We start from the raw sequence: 13,569 nt of genomic DNA on the forward strand, positions 1-13,569 counted from the left end.
GATTAGCAGGCAGGAAGGGCAGAAGCCATGTCAGGGTCGGCGCCTGATGACCCAAATCGGCACCTGATGACCCAAATCGGTGCCTGATGATCCAAAGCAGCGCCTGATGATCCAAATCGACCCCTGATGATCCAAAATCAGCGCCTGATGATCCAAATCAGCGCCTGTTGATCCAAATCAGCGCCTGATATCCCACGTTTTTGAACGTATGAGATGGGTGGGCGCACGCATGGAATCCTTCCTCCTGACGGATTTTCTTTTCTTTGAAATTCTTTCTTTCTTTCCACCTTTGTTTCTTTCTACGTTTTAAAACTCCCAAACCTTCTTCAACTCTTAGCGGACCTTCAGGTCGGTGTGGCAACTTCCAGCGCACATGAAAAGTCCGCTTTAGCGACCGACCTAGCGGGGGAAGTAGAAGCCGCGCCCGCTATGTGCGGCCTGATGCCCTGCATGGTGTTCGGGAACCGGAGTGCTCTCCTTCTGGCGTCACACCCGGTTCGCGAACGCCATTGTCGGGCTAGGGCCGGCTGTTCTATTCGCATCGATGGGCTTTTCCCGCCTAGACCAGGTCTTCAAGGACTTTAATCACGGAAAGAGAAGGATTAAAAAGCAGACTGGGGCGTAGGTTTCCGTGCCTTCGCACACCTATCTCTGATACACTGCTACTACGTGGCTCAGCAGGTGCTTCGGCTGGGTTGTGGTGCGCGCTTAACTTTGTTTGCCCTGATTTGTATGCGGCTGGCCCGCGCCGGCTACTCGCTTGGCCAGGCTTTTTACGTGTAAGCAGCCAAAGGCCTGCGTTAGTTGGCAGTGTGACGTAGCCGTCCGCCCGAGCTGAGGCTTACAAAGTAGTTCGAGCCCATTGGTCAGCCAAATTGATGAGATTAGCAGGGCAGGGCAGAAGCCGTGTCAGGGTCGGCGCCTGATGACCCAAATCGGCGCCTGATCCATCTGAGATCTACTCAGAGCAAGAGTATACAGTATATTTCGTCTGTCGTGGCCCTACATCCGGGACATCGTCTGTGGCGGCCAAATCGCCTGTGGTGGCCATATTACGTCACTGCAACTTCACAGACCAAGATGGCGGCTTCGGATGGCGAGAACAGAGTAGTGAGGACGGAATTTGACGGGATAACCCTTAATTCTGCTGGAAGTCCATGTCGTTTTGTGTACTACGTGAGGTTTTATGATTCGTCAGCATTACGATGGCATGTTTCATGGCCTGGTTTGCCATAATATGACTGTACTATGACTCATTTTGGAGCAGAAGATCGTACTACGCATATAGAGAGACCACGTCTGACAACAACAAAGCTATGAACAGCAACTAAAAGATCCATCTTGCAGTTCTTCAAGGTAAAATTATTTAATTGTGTGCAATGCACTTCTACTTGGGGCAAGGAGCCATCCACAATCTATATTCATTAATTAACTACTAGTCATTTTTCTAGTCCTATGATTCTGATCATGATCTGTGAAATTTAGTATTAATCATTATAACGTATATTCTTATAAAAGTTACATAATAATTTATAGTTTAGTATTCAGATCACAACATGCATGTTTCATTTGCTCTTCTGGCTGCTTATAGTGAGTTTAAGTCACAAAACAGAAGTTTAGGAATTTCAAAATTATACAGTGACACGAAATCAGCCCTAATCAAATGTACAGCAAGTAGTTACATTACAGTAACATATGACGTCATTTTAAATGATAATTAACAAGCTCTCCATGATGCCCTACCCCTGACACCACCAATGATCATAGCATATTGGGTACCACTGTAAAGGGTGATGAATATTATTTAAAGCAGATTTGCTTGATGTACCTTAAATCATATAATTGTATTAGGTTTAGAAATGGTTATACTATAAAAATGTTCTTGTACATCTCTGACATCCAATGACCTAAGGTCTAAGTCCCAGGTCCCAAGTATTGATCATTTTCTGATATTAAATGTGTTGTATTTACTTTTGTTCTCCTGTCCTAGGGTATAACTATGGCTCTGCAAGACACATACGACTGGCTGGAAAAACAAGCTGGGTAATGAGGTAATTTTGCCTGTAGAATTTTTTCACTGAGAAAGCTTAATAAAGGCCTCTTGCTTTTATCAACTATTATACTTCCAAGTACTTTCTGGGCTTGAAATACAGGGTGCATGTGCACTTTTGTGCACCCAGTACGGCAAGAACATGCACACTCTAGCTGAACTCAACTGGCTTAACGACAAAGTAAGCACGCTTATGTATTCATGTACCTTGTAGAAAATCTTTTTACACACAGTGAGTAAGAAAATATAGAGACTAGGATGGAAGTCCATTTGTGTTGACATTCAAATACCAACAACACTTGAATGATACTCAGCGTTTGTGCTATATGGTAGGAGGCCCATGTATTATATATGTGTGTTTGTGGCATATGTTGTAAATTTTGATTTATCAGCAGTTGTGCTATGTTCATCATTTTAACTGCAAACTCATAGCATTACACATGAGTCATGACTTTCAACCATGAAGTTGAACCCTCCTAACATGAAATTTATTCCTCACAAACATAAAACAAAAGTTAAATTCATTTGTTTAACATATAAATGTACAATGAAGGTTTCAATTTACATGGTTTAAAGATTGTTTTTCTTTATCTTCAACAGATCATCAATGTTTACATGAATATGATTATGGACAGAGGTAATATTCAGATGGGTGTATAACTTGTTACAATGAGTCTTTTACTTTCTAAACAGATGTTAAGTGTCCATAGCCCTATGTTTTGGTATTCTGTGTTAACTTTGTTATTTATGTGTTGTGTTCAGGTATTGGGCATGAGAAGCAAATGCATCAAGTATTATGACTCCATGGGTGGGATGGGTTGATTTATTTTGTCTTTTACCATGCAATGGGATTGTTCACCATACAAAGTGTACATGTAGCTTCACTATCCAGAAAACATTTGGACTGAGAACATTAACATACTGCTGTCTAAACCTTTGCTTTGTTTTACTTTATCACCAACAGATTACCAACAAGCAGAGCACAAGGACAAGAAGGAAAGCAACTTGGACTTGTCTGATTGGACATCACAGTATCCTGAGGTAAAACTGTCAGTTTGCTTGTTATTTTAGGATGTGCTTTGGACAAGAGTCTGTAAGTCTATCTGATACTGTTGGGATCTCTGTTTCTTCTGCAGAACATCCAACAGCAGATGAATGCTAGTGACTGTGGAGTGTTTGGCTGTAAATTCCCAGAGTACGCCAGTTGGGACACAAGCATAATCTTTGACCAGGTAGGCATCATTCTGCTCTATGATTCTATGAATATGTTCGCCTTGACTTATGATACAAAAGGCTATGTAAGTTGGTATCTAGACCTTACTAAAATAGTGTTTGCAATCTATGTTTGAGGGTTTGAGGAAAATATGGTAGTACGCTGGATTCATACCATATTCCCACTATCTTGGCCAGTTGTGGCACTGTGAATTCATTATAACAGTTCAATTTGAATACATTTCATCGTTTTTTCATTGTCTCCCATCCATGATTGTTGGAATACCCATCTACCTTAATGATAACTTATAATGTACAAACAGTGACAAACAAGTACTGTATTTCTATCTCCTTACAGATACACATGGCCTTCAGAAGAAGCATGGTATGGGAGATCCTCAATAAAAAGTTGTTATAATAGCAGCAGTCCACTTACTTATATTAGTGACCATTATGTAAAGGTGACAAATTTTTACAGAACAAGTTACAGACAGCGTGCTGTTAATGCCATGTCATTTTCAAATCGAGATTAATGCATCATTGATATCAGGAGTATGGTAGCCGGTTGTATACGGAGAAAGTTACAGCAAATCAATGGGAATATCCATGTATGGAAAACATCGTTGATATGATTTTTCACCGTTTGCTTTCCTTATATACATGTTAAGTTAATTGCATCATTGATGTCAGGAGCATGATAGCCGGTGGTATACCCTTTTGGAGAAAGTGACACAAATCACTGTGTATATTTATCTTATTCTATGTATGGAAAAACATCTTTGATATGACTTTTCTATAATAAGTATAGGTATACTGTTAATTTCATCATTGTGCCTTTTTTAAGTCAGCTAATATAAAGAAAGTCTGTGTTCCTATCCTGAAATAAAGTTCTTTCCACCCTGGATGTCAATCACTATAGATGTTGTTTTTATGATTGCATCCTTGATGCATGTGAAGCACAGGGCATTTTATAATACTGATACTAGTAATAGGTAGTATTCAAAAGGATATGTCACACCCATTGCATTTATAGCACACTGCTGATAGATATTGAAATGATAGTATGAGTGTTATGAAAATGACAGAGACCAAAAGGTCCAGTTATAAATGCTTTTTCATAGTAAAGAGTCAGCATTTTGAATTTCAGCCTCTCCTGGCACTCTGACCATGTCCTGGGGGCTTGGCTCTTTGAAATAAGTTCAATTTCAGCCAGTCCTGGCAGTCTTACCTAAGCATGACCTGGGGGCATGGCTTAACAAGCACACCGGTGTTAATATAGATACTGGGAATACTGTTACGTGTAATAGTACATGGGTAGTGTAGAGTCTAAAAAGTCTAGTTATAGATTGACAACATGTAGGTATGAAAAATACAGTATACAGTTCACCATTAATTTGGAAACCGTTATGTCTCGAGCTCTGTCATGAAGAACAGTGAAGTGAAGTGTGAAGAAGACCACCTGTCCAAGAAGACTGCTTTTCTTCGGTCCCAGGGTGGTCGTCTTAGACAGTACTGTACTTGTGTACTTATTGGGATATATCTCTCCATAAAATGTGGGCTTCATAGACGGTAGCAATCACATATTACAGCGGAACTGAAACTTTCGAGAGAGAGAGAGAGAGAGAGAGAGAGAGAGAGAGAGAGAGAGAGAGAGGCTTGACGCGATTGAAGGTAAAACCGACCCTCGGCCAGACGTTGCCCCGGGACTGACCCTGGGCCGCAGAGTGCGTTCGAAGAGTCCTGCAATTCACATTACTTCTCGCAGCTGCTGGTTGTTTCTTCATCGATCGACACAAGAGCCAAGTGATCCACCGCTAAATGTTGTCTTTTTTTATATTTTACATCAAAAGCCTCTAGGCACCGTCGTTTCAGAGACAGGGAAGTCGCCCTTCCAGGTGATGGACGGCGAACAAGTGGAGGGGCTGGGGGTCGCACCGCGAACCGGTACCCGCCGGGAAGACCGCTGCGGCCCCTGGACTCCGGCCGGCTCGGGCCAGGAATGACGGGGTCGATTGCGCCCGCCCTTCTTTTGAAGACCTCGGGGAGTGTAACAACCAGTCGTCGCCGGTGGCTGGCCGGCGGCGACCGAGAGCAGTTCTCGCCCTCTGCCCGAAGGAGGCCTTGGACTGCGGGACACCCGCTCGAAGTCCGACGTTTAAGGATAGATCACTCGCCCGCTAAACCGATTGCATCGAGGCACAGACCACAACATCGTACCGGGGTGCAAGAGAAGAGCCGTCTCACCTAGGCCCCGCCGTCAGACTCACTCAACCATACCACGCAGACGAATCCTAGTCAACTCGCCCCATGTCCAACTCGCCCTAACTATTCACTACCAACTCGCCCCAAATTAGGGCTTATTAAACTTGGCTTTATACTGGTTTTATAGAGCAGAGAAGACAAAGAAGGAAAGAGAGACAGCAACCTTAGATCTCCTCTGATGTCCAAACTGTGGACGAGACTGTCACGCCAGGATTGGACTTCAGAGCCACATGAGAATTCGAAGTTGCCGAATCCAGAGTTCTACCATCATCTGAAAAGATGGAAGGATGCCTACTAATACTGGTTTTATATGCATGAATCCTACTTCTAAATACTAGTATTACTTGTACATGTGCTAACAAAACGGTGTGACTCTAATTCAACATTTCTTTTTTGCTGAGCACGTATTTAGCAACGTACTCGGCTGGCGGACCCGGTCGGCATGTCGGCCCGCCGTGCCACCGTGTACGGCCGCTAGCTCTAGTCTCACCCGGCTAGACATGCAACATGGCCCGCCGGCGCCCCCGGCATTCATCAGCGTTAAATGCGCAGAGAAGAGAAGGTTGAAATTAGAGTCACAAGGCTTTCTTAGCATGTAAAGTAATATTTAGAAGTGGGCGAGTTGGTAGTAAATTGTTGGACTTGGGGCGAGTTGACCTGTTACCCCACGGAGACTCACGACGCGACGCCCCTCCGCCAGGATGTTTGCGGCCCCAGTTGCGCTCACCCGCCCAAACTTTTCACCGGGAGGACCTGACTCCGTCCTCAACGAGGCTACTCGGGGTTGCTCGCTGGTTTAGCAGGGTATAGGGAACGACGGGAACTCGAGGCGCCCGATAAAGCTTCAAGGGAGCTGCCGGGTCCGCCGCCAAGCGGGTCGGCATGGGCGCTCCTGGCTCTTCGCCTGCGCTGTCCAGGACGTCTGTCAGCACTCCGCCGGCCGAGCATTGATCGCAAGACCGATCGGCCGGCGTCGAGGTGTGCAGACTCGCCAAACTTCTTCCGTGCGGAGCGTTGCGACCGGTTCGACGGCGGCCACGTCCCCGCGGAATGTGCCTGGTGCCTTCGGGTCTCGCTGCGCCCGCTGTCGGACCGAGGACAAGCAATCGACCGCCACGCTGCCCCACGCCTTTCGGGGCAGGGACAGGGGCCGGGCACTGGCCCCTTCGCGTGTTGTTTCCACCGAGACGGACTGTTCCCATAGCCAGTGCGTTACAACGGCCCGCGCGTCGTCGGCGACGGGTGCGCCAGGCAGCTGCAGGGCGGCCGAAATCAGCGGCGATGTCCGGTCGCCCACCCGACTCGTCCTAAAACACGGATATAGTACAAAACCAAGAGGGACAATGAAGGTGAAGGGCCGTCCGTCGGTCCGAGGTGGGATCCCTGCCGTCGCCGCTCGAGTGGAGCCGGGCCTTGAATGCAAGTGGTAAGCAGAACTGGTTCTGCGGGATGAACCGAACGCCGGGTTGAGTAAGGCGCCCGATGCGGACGCTCATCAGACCCCAGAAAAGCTGTTGGTTGATACAGACAGCCGGACGGTGGCCATGGAAGTCGGAATCCGCTAAGGAGTGTGTAACAACTCACCTGCCGAATCAACTAGCCCTGAAAATGGATGCGCCGGAGCGTCGAGTACATGCCCGGCCGTCGCGGCAGTATGCTCCGGCCGAGCCAAGCCACGACGAGTAGGAGGGCCGCCGCGTTGACAGCCGAAACCTAGGGCGCGGGCCGCCCACGCGGGCCGCCCACGCCCGAAAGGCACATTTAATTCGCGAACGCGGAGATGGGCGCCCGGCCTCGCACCGGGTCGTCCAGTGGGCAAGGAAAGCGAACCCGGAGACGTCGGGCTGGGCCCCGGTTAAGACCGTCGTGAGACAGGTTAGTTTTACCCTATTGATGAAGTGTTGTTGCGATGGTAATCTTGCTCAGTACGAGAGGAACCGGCGCAGGTTCAGACATTTGGTTCAGGCGCTCGGTTGATGAGCCGATGGTGCGAGGCTACCATCTAAGGGATTATGACTGAACGCCTCTAAGTCAGAATCCAGCCGAGAAAGCAACGATATGCTTGGCGCCTCCTTCGGAGTAGCCTGGTATTCAAACCTATTATAGCTCCCGAGGCGTTACCGCTCTCCCGCGGGGAAAAAGTCTAGTCCGCCGGCGATGCATGTCCTTGGTGCTGAGGCCTGTCCTGAGGGAGGAGCGCCGTTCCGATGTCAGAGTCCGTGCCTGTGTGCTCTGGGTTGCCCTGGCCTGCCCGCTGCCGCCCGAAGTAGTATCGGTGCGTGGACGGTGGCCTACCTCGTTCCGATGTGCAGGTAAAGGGCGGCAGGCCTGTGAAGGCCATACCGATGCGGTTTAAGTGCGGGGACGGTGGCCGACCCGTTCCGATGTGCAGTTAAAAGGCGGCAGGCCCGTGCAGGCCGAAGGATGTACTGATGCGGTTTAAAGTGCGGGGACGGTGGCGCTCCTCCAGACCGTTGCCGGCCCGATCGAGAGGACAGCCCGCCGTATGTCCCGCCACGCCACGCCACGCCGCGGCGCTCACGCCGTGCACTCTAAATCCCACAAGGGGGAGAGGACACGCGAGAGACACCGGCAGACCGCCGAGTCCGTCGCTGCCGTATGGAGGGATCGCGCCGTAAAAGTGGCCGCGAACCCTCGGGAGCCTGAACGCAGAATTCCCGGCCACACCTGACCGTTGCTTCCTTCAACACCCGAGCCGTCCCGTCATGCAGGAACGTTCCCGCACTCTCATGACCGACTGTTCGCCGAGGAGGCGGACGGCCGGGTCTCCGACCACCGAGTCCGCAAGGCTTACTCGCACGCAGACGGAAGGGGCAAGCCGTTGCCTTTGGGCCGGGTCGCTCCTCCGAGGAGAAAGACGGACCCGGGCTTCGCCTCCACGGATGATTGCCCCGGCGCTCGTTCCGGTCGCCCTCGGCACGGTCGTCTTCACCCGCAAGAGTGGAGGAGCGGCCGCCTTCCAAGCCGGTTGTCGATCTCTGGCTGCCCTCGCGGGGAGTGGCAGCCTTGTCGGCGGGGTAACAAAACGACTGGCGAGAGAGTGTGCGATTTCTCGCCGTCATTTCCCGACCCAGTAAAAAAATGACCACTTTCTCAAGGTAGATTGAGCAACATTCTTTTCAATGTAAACCACCGCAACTTGGTCACATCGGAGGCCAGAGGCGACCTCTCCCGCCAACCGCCCACACCTTAGCCGATCCCCGCCCGAGCCCGTCACGCCGCCACCCCCGCTACCATCGGGGCCGCCTGACACCTCACGCACCCTGATCGGTCGCCTGGCGGAGCCACGAAGCCGTCCGCGGTGGTCCGACTTAGCCGGGTGATTTGGGCAGACTCCCTGCCGAAATTCCAATTTGATCAATTTCATTCAGGATCCATTTAATTCCACTTCGTTCGATTTCGTTCAATTTGATCCATTTCGTTTTATTTAATTCCATTTCGTTTATTTTCGTTCAAATTCATTCCACTTCGTTCAATTTCACAATGGAAAATAAATCATATTTCATCAATTCGTAATAAATCTTTTTTAGTTGACATAACAAATTAAGAATCAGTGCGTGCACACTGCCTAGCCTAGAAATAGAAAAAGGTCGGTATTATAATGTAATTTAGCCAACCAGAGACGATGTCCCTCATGTCAAGATAGCGTCGAAGATGAATATCATTTTCCAATGTCCAGCCTATACTAGTACTGTAGAATGTGTAGATAGGCGAAAATATGATCACCTGTAAATCTAGTATCCAAAAAACTTGCCAAAGACACAGACATTTTCAAGCTACTTATATATATCTACGTACTTAAGCCAATGCATTTGTAGCGCTTTACAAAAGAGAGAACGTATTGTAACAGACAGAAACGTTTAACACACAATATGTCATTACGCCTTTTACGTCCATATCCCTATAGTCATAGTCTTTAGAATAGACTATGCTTATAAATTGCTTTGTCATTCTTGCCATACATTGTACCATGTACAACTGTCGAGGAATAAAGTTCATCCATCCACTTAATTCCATTTCGTTCGATTTTGTTCCATTTCGTACGATTTTGCACTTCCTACAGCTGTACACCCCCACTCACTCATCCTCACATACTCTGGGAATGGCAAGTGGCGCCTCTAGCTCTGCATACTGTCCTCTACGCCGTTCTGTTTGGGGCCGCACACCCCTACACACATGAAATGGTACATTGCGTCCGTCGTGGCCCGCCTGTCATGGCCCGCCTGTGATGGCCATACTAGCCATACTCGCCACTCGGAGACATCCCCCACTCCATTGGTCAGCCAAATTGATGAGATTAGTAGGGCAGGGCAGAAGCCGTGTCAGGGTCGGCGCCTGATGACCCAAATCGGCGCCTGATGACCCAAATTAGCGCCTGATGACCCAAATCATTGTCGAAACATCTAAATCAGCTCCTGATGATCCAAATCAGCGCCTGATGATCCAATTCAGCGCCTGATGATCCAAATCAGCGCCTGATGATCCAAATCAGCGCCTGATGATTCAAATCAACGCCTGATATCCCACGTTTTTGAGCGTATCAGATGGGTTGGCGCACGCATGGAATCCTTCCTCCTGACGGATTTTCTTTTCTTTGAAATTCTTTCTTTCTTGCCACCTTTGTTTCTTTCTACGTTTTAAAACTCCCAAACCTTCTTCAACTCTTAGCGGACCTTCAGGTCGGTGTGGCAACTTCCAGCGCACATAAAAAGTCCGCTTTAGCGACCTACCTAGCGGTGGAGGTAGAAGCCGCGCCCGCCATGTGCGGCCTGATGCCCTGCATGGTGTTCGGGAACCGGAGCGCTCTCCTTCTGGCGTCACACCCTGTTCGCGAACGCCATTGTCGGGCTAGGGCCGGCTGTTCTATTCGCATCGATGGGCTTTTCCCGCCTAGACCAGGTCTTCAAGGACTTTAATCACGGAAAGAGAAGGATTACAAAGCAGACTGGAGCGCAGGTTTCCGTGCGTGCGCACACCTATCTCTGATTCACTGCTACTACGTGGCTCAGCAGGTGCTTTGCTGGGTTGTGGTGCGCGCGCAACTTTGTTTGCCCTGATTTGTATGCGGCTGGCCCGCACCGGCTACTCGCTTGGCAAGGCTTTTTACGTGTAAGCAGCCAAAGGCCTGCGTTAGTTGGTTGTGTGACGTAGCCGTCCGCCCGAGCTAAGGCTTACAAAGTAGTTCGAGCCCATTGGTCAGCCAAATTGATGAGATTAGCAGGGCAGGGCAGAAGCCGTGTCAGGGTCGGCGCCTGATGACCCAAATCGGCGCCTGATGACCCAAATTAGCGCCTGATGCCCCAAATCATTGTCGAAAGATCTAAATCAGTTCCTGATGATCCAAATCAGCGCCTGATGATCCAATTCAGCGCCTGATGATCCAAATCAGCGCCTGATGATCCAAATCAGCGCCTGATGATCCAAATCAGCGTCTGATATCCCACGTTTTTTAGCGAATGAGATGGGTGGACGCACGCATGGAATCCTTCCTCCTGACGGATTTTCTTTTCTTTGAAATTCTTTCTTTCTTTCCACCTTTCTTTATTTCTACGTTTTAAAACTCCCAAACCTTCTTCAACTCTTAGCGGACCTTCAGGTCGGTGTGGCAACTTCCAGCGCACATGAAAAGTCCGCTTTAGCGACCGACCTAGCGGGGGAAGTAGAAGCCGCGCCCGCTATGTGCGGCCTGATGCCCTGCATGGTGTTCGGGAACCGGAGTGCTCTCCTTCTGGCGTCACACCCGGTTCGCGAACGCCATTGTCGGGCTAGGGCCGGCTGTTCTATTCGCATCGACGGGCTTTTTACCGCTTAGACTTCAAGGACTTTAATCACGGAAAGAGAAGGATTAAAAAGCAGACTGGGGCGCAAGTTTCTGTGCGTGCGCCCACCAATCTCTAATACACTGCTACTACATGTACGTGGCTCAAAAGGTGATTTGCTGGGCTGTGGTGTGAGCGCAACTTTGTTTGCCCTGATTTTTTAAGAGGTTTGCCCGGCTAAGAGGTTGTCAAGGCTTTGTAAGCAGCCAAAGGCCTGCGTTGGTTGGCGGTGTGACGGTAGTCTTACAAAATAGTGCGAGCCCATTGGTCAGCCAAATCGATGAGATTAGCAGGGCAGGGCAGGGCAAAAGCCGTGTCAGGGTCGGTGTCAGGGATGACCCAAATCGGCCCCGGATGACCCGAATCAGCTTGACGTATGAAGGAGATGGGTGGGCGCACGCATGCTTTCTTTGACTTTCTTTCTTTCTAGTTATCTTTCTTTCTTTCTTCGTTTTTAATTTCGCAAGCCATCTTCCACTTTTAGCGGACCTTCAGGTCCGTTTGGCAACTTCCAGCGCACATGAAAAGCCCGCATTAGCGACCGACCAGACATAATAAATATCTGCCTGACTTTGATCGTACTTTACCTGCATCTAAGTGCATAATGAAGTTTTATCTCAATACATTGGCTTACAAGTAAAGGCTGAATCACATTTGTTAATTCTTAGTACCCCCATCAATCTGGACCTTCCAGATAGGTAGCCTCCACCAGGCCCTCTTACGGGCGTATGAATCGTAGAATTCGGCAGAAAAAGGAATAATTAGCCAGTAGAGTCAGTCCACAGTGAAGATCACATTTCGCCCGTAACGGAGCCTGCAAGTGAAACCCTGCAAGTGAAACCCTGGCGTAGTTAGTCTGGTACAGACTACCAGATAGGGCAAATTCACTGCTTAAACTTCACTAACACCTCAGGATGAGTAATGTACCGATGTTGTTTACGGAAACGACTGAGCTTTCGAGATTTTCCAAACTTGTCCTTAAGTCTAAGCTAGGAACGTCTGCGGGCGGCACTTTCTGGGCGAGTAAGTCATGAAGGAATTTTGGTCCTCTTGTTGCTGCCTCGCTTGTGGATGTGGTGAACAAATTTAGATTACTCTGATTTATATCCTTACCTTTATTGTCTGAACCTAGATCTTTGAATCTGTAATACATCCAAAACCTTAGGGGGAGATTAGCGAGGACATATTTGACTTTGAACATATTTTCTGCTAATCAAATTGTTTCCATTGGTGTAAGGTTGGATGGTTACACATGAATATGTCTACATGTACCTCCTAATATACAGTTGACTCCCTTTCCCAGAAACATGCATTTGTATAAACTCCAGCATGCATAATCAACTGCTTCGGGTGAGACCATGAGTGGGAGAACAAAGGTCTGAAAGCTAACACTTTTGTCAAAATAAGTGCAAAATAAATCCTTATCCCTCTTTACCTATCAAATATGCATGTGTGCCTTTCAGTAAAACACGACTGTAAGATTCACTTCACTCCCACTGGGATGGATACCTGTAGTCTTTCTTAAAGTGCGATGAGATCTTATATGCGCTCAAGGTGTGGTTCTCCTCAAACACGTGGCCTCAAGCGTTATCTCCCATCCAAGAAAGCGTTCCTACTCGTTTCACCTAAGTCTTGTAATGAAATTAAGGTGTAAACTGCCTGTCTCGAGGGCACAGCATTGTGGCCAGGGGCTCGAACCCATAACATGTCGCCAAGAAACTTTACCACCAGACCACATTACCATTATCGTCATTCTTTCCACCTACTGTATGTGTAAAGTGCAGTGATACAGATCTCAATTCTCATGCTAACCTAAGAATCAGACAGTAAAGGTTTTATGTAAACTTCAAATATACTTTTGTGGACTAGGGACAATACAATGGCTCAATAAAAAATCTGAGTGTCCGTTCCTTTTAGTTTTGTGACATAAGACATCTCAAGTTGAGTTTTATACTTTGTTCCTTGTATTTTCAATGGACAGAAAATAGATAGTAGGTAGCATTGTCCTTAGAAGTTAGTGTTTTATTGTGTTGTCAGCATTATGCCTCTAAATGTCACTATTCATAAGAAATTGGATGGGTACACAGTGCACCTCTTAATAGCAGAATACATCATGGAATTTCAAACAGATGCAGTACAGGTGATGTGATGTGACCTAAAATGTCTTAAGATTTCTTATCTTGTCTTCGATTGAATCTCACAGAA

General features: G+C 47.9%; 1 protein-coding gene across 7 annotated transcripts; it reads left to right on the forward strand.

Annotated features, from left to right (window-relative positions):
* Nucleotides 1-949: 949 nt before the first annotated feature.
* LOC136432310 (sentrin-specific protease 2-like) lies at nt 950-4,172 on the forward strand. Of its 7 annotated transcripts, none has more exons than XR_010755500.1 (7): nt 950-1,356; nt 1,991-2,043; nt 2,154-2,231; nt 2,651-2,687; nt 3,015-3,091; nt 3,187-3,282; nt 3,621-4,172. XR_010755500.1 is itself a non-coding variant. In XM_066423505.1 (7 exons), exons 1-7 carry the CDS (start codon nt 1,158-1,160, stop codon nt 3,678-3,680), a joined length of 420 nt encoding a protein of 139 aa, XP_066279602.1. In that variant the 5' UTR covers nt 950-1,157; the 3' UTR covers nt 3,681-4,172. The 7 variants fall into 7 exon arrangements, 2 of the variants coding, with proteins under 2 accessions (XP_066279602.1, XP_066279603.1); XM_066423505.1 differs by having other exon boundaries at nt 950-1,176; XM_066423506.1 differs by lacking the exon at nt 2,154-2,231 and having other exon boundaries at nt 950-1,176.
* Nucleotides 4,173-13,569: the final 9,397 nt, after the last annotated feature.

The sequence above is a fragment of the Branchiostoma lanceolatum genome, chromosome 4 (assembly GCF_035083965.1).
Source record: "Branchiostoma lanceolatum isolate klBraLanc5 chromosome 4, klBraLanc5.hap2, whole genome shotgun sequence".
NCBI classification, from domain to species: domain Eukaryota; kingdom Metazoa; phylum Chordata; class Leptocardii; order Amphioxiformes; family Branchiostomatidae; genus Branchiostoma; species Branchiostoma lanceolatum.

What these genes read in the sequence shown, in the direction of transcription:
- LOC136432310 (XM_066423505.1), top strand. An exon ending in TGGCTGGAAAAACAAGCTGG is followed by an intron (nt 2,044 to 2,153) that starts GTAATGAGGTAA and finishes CTTGAAATACAG; the next exon opens with GGTGCATGTGCACTTTTGTG. An exon ending in CAAGCATAATCTTTGACCAG is followed by an intron (nt 3,283 to 3,620) that starts GTAGGCATCATT and finishes ATCTCCTTACAG; the next exon opens with ATACACATGGCCTTCAGAAG.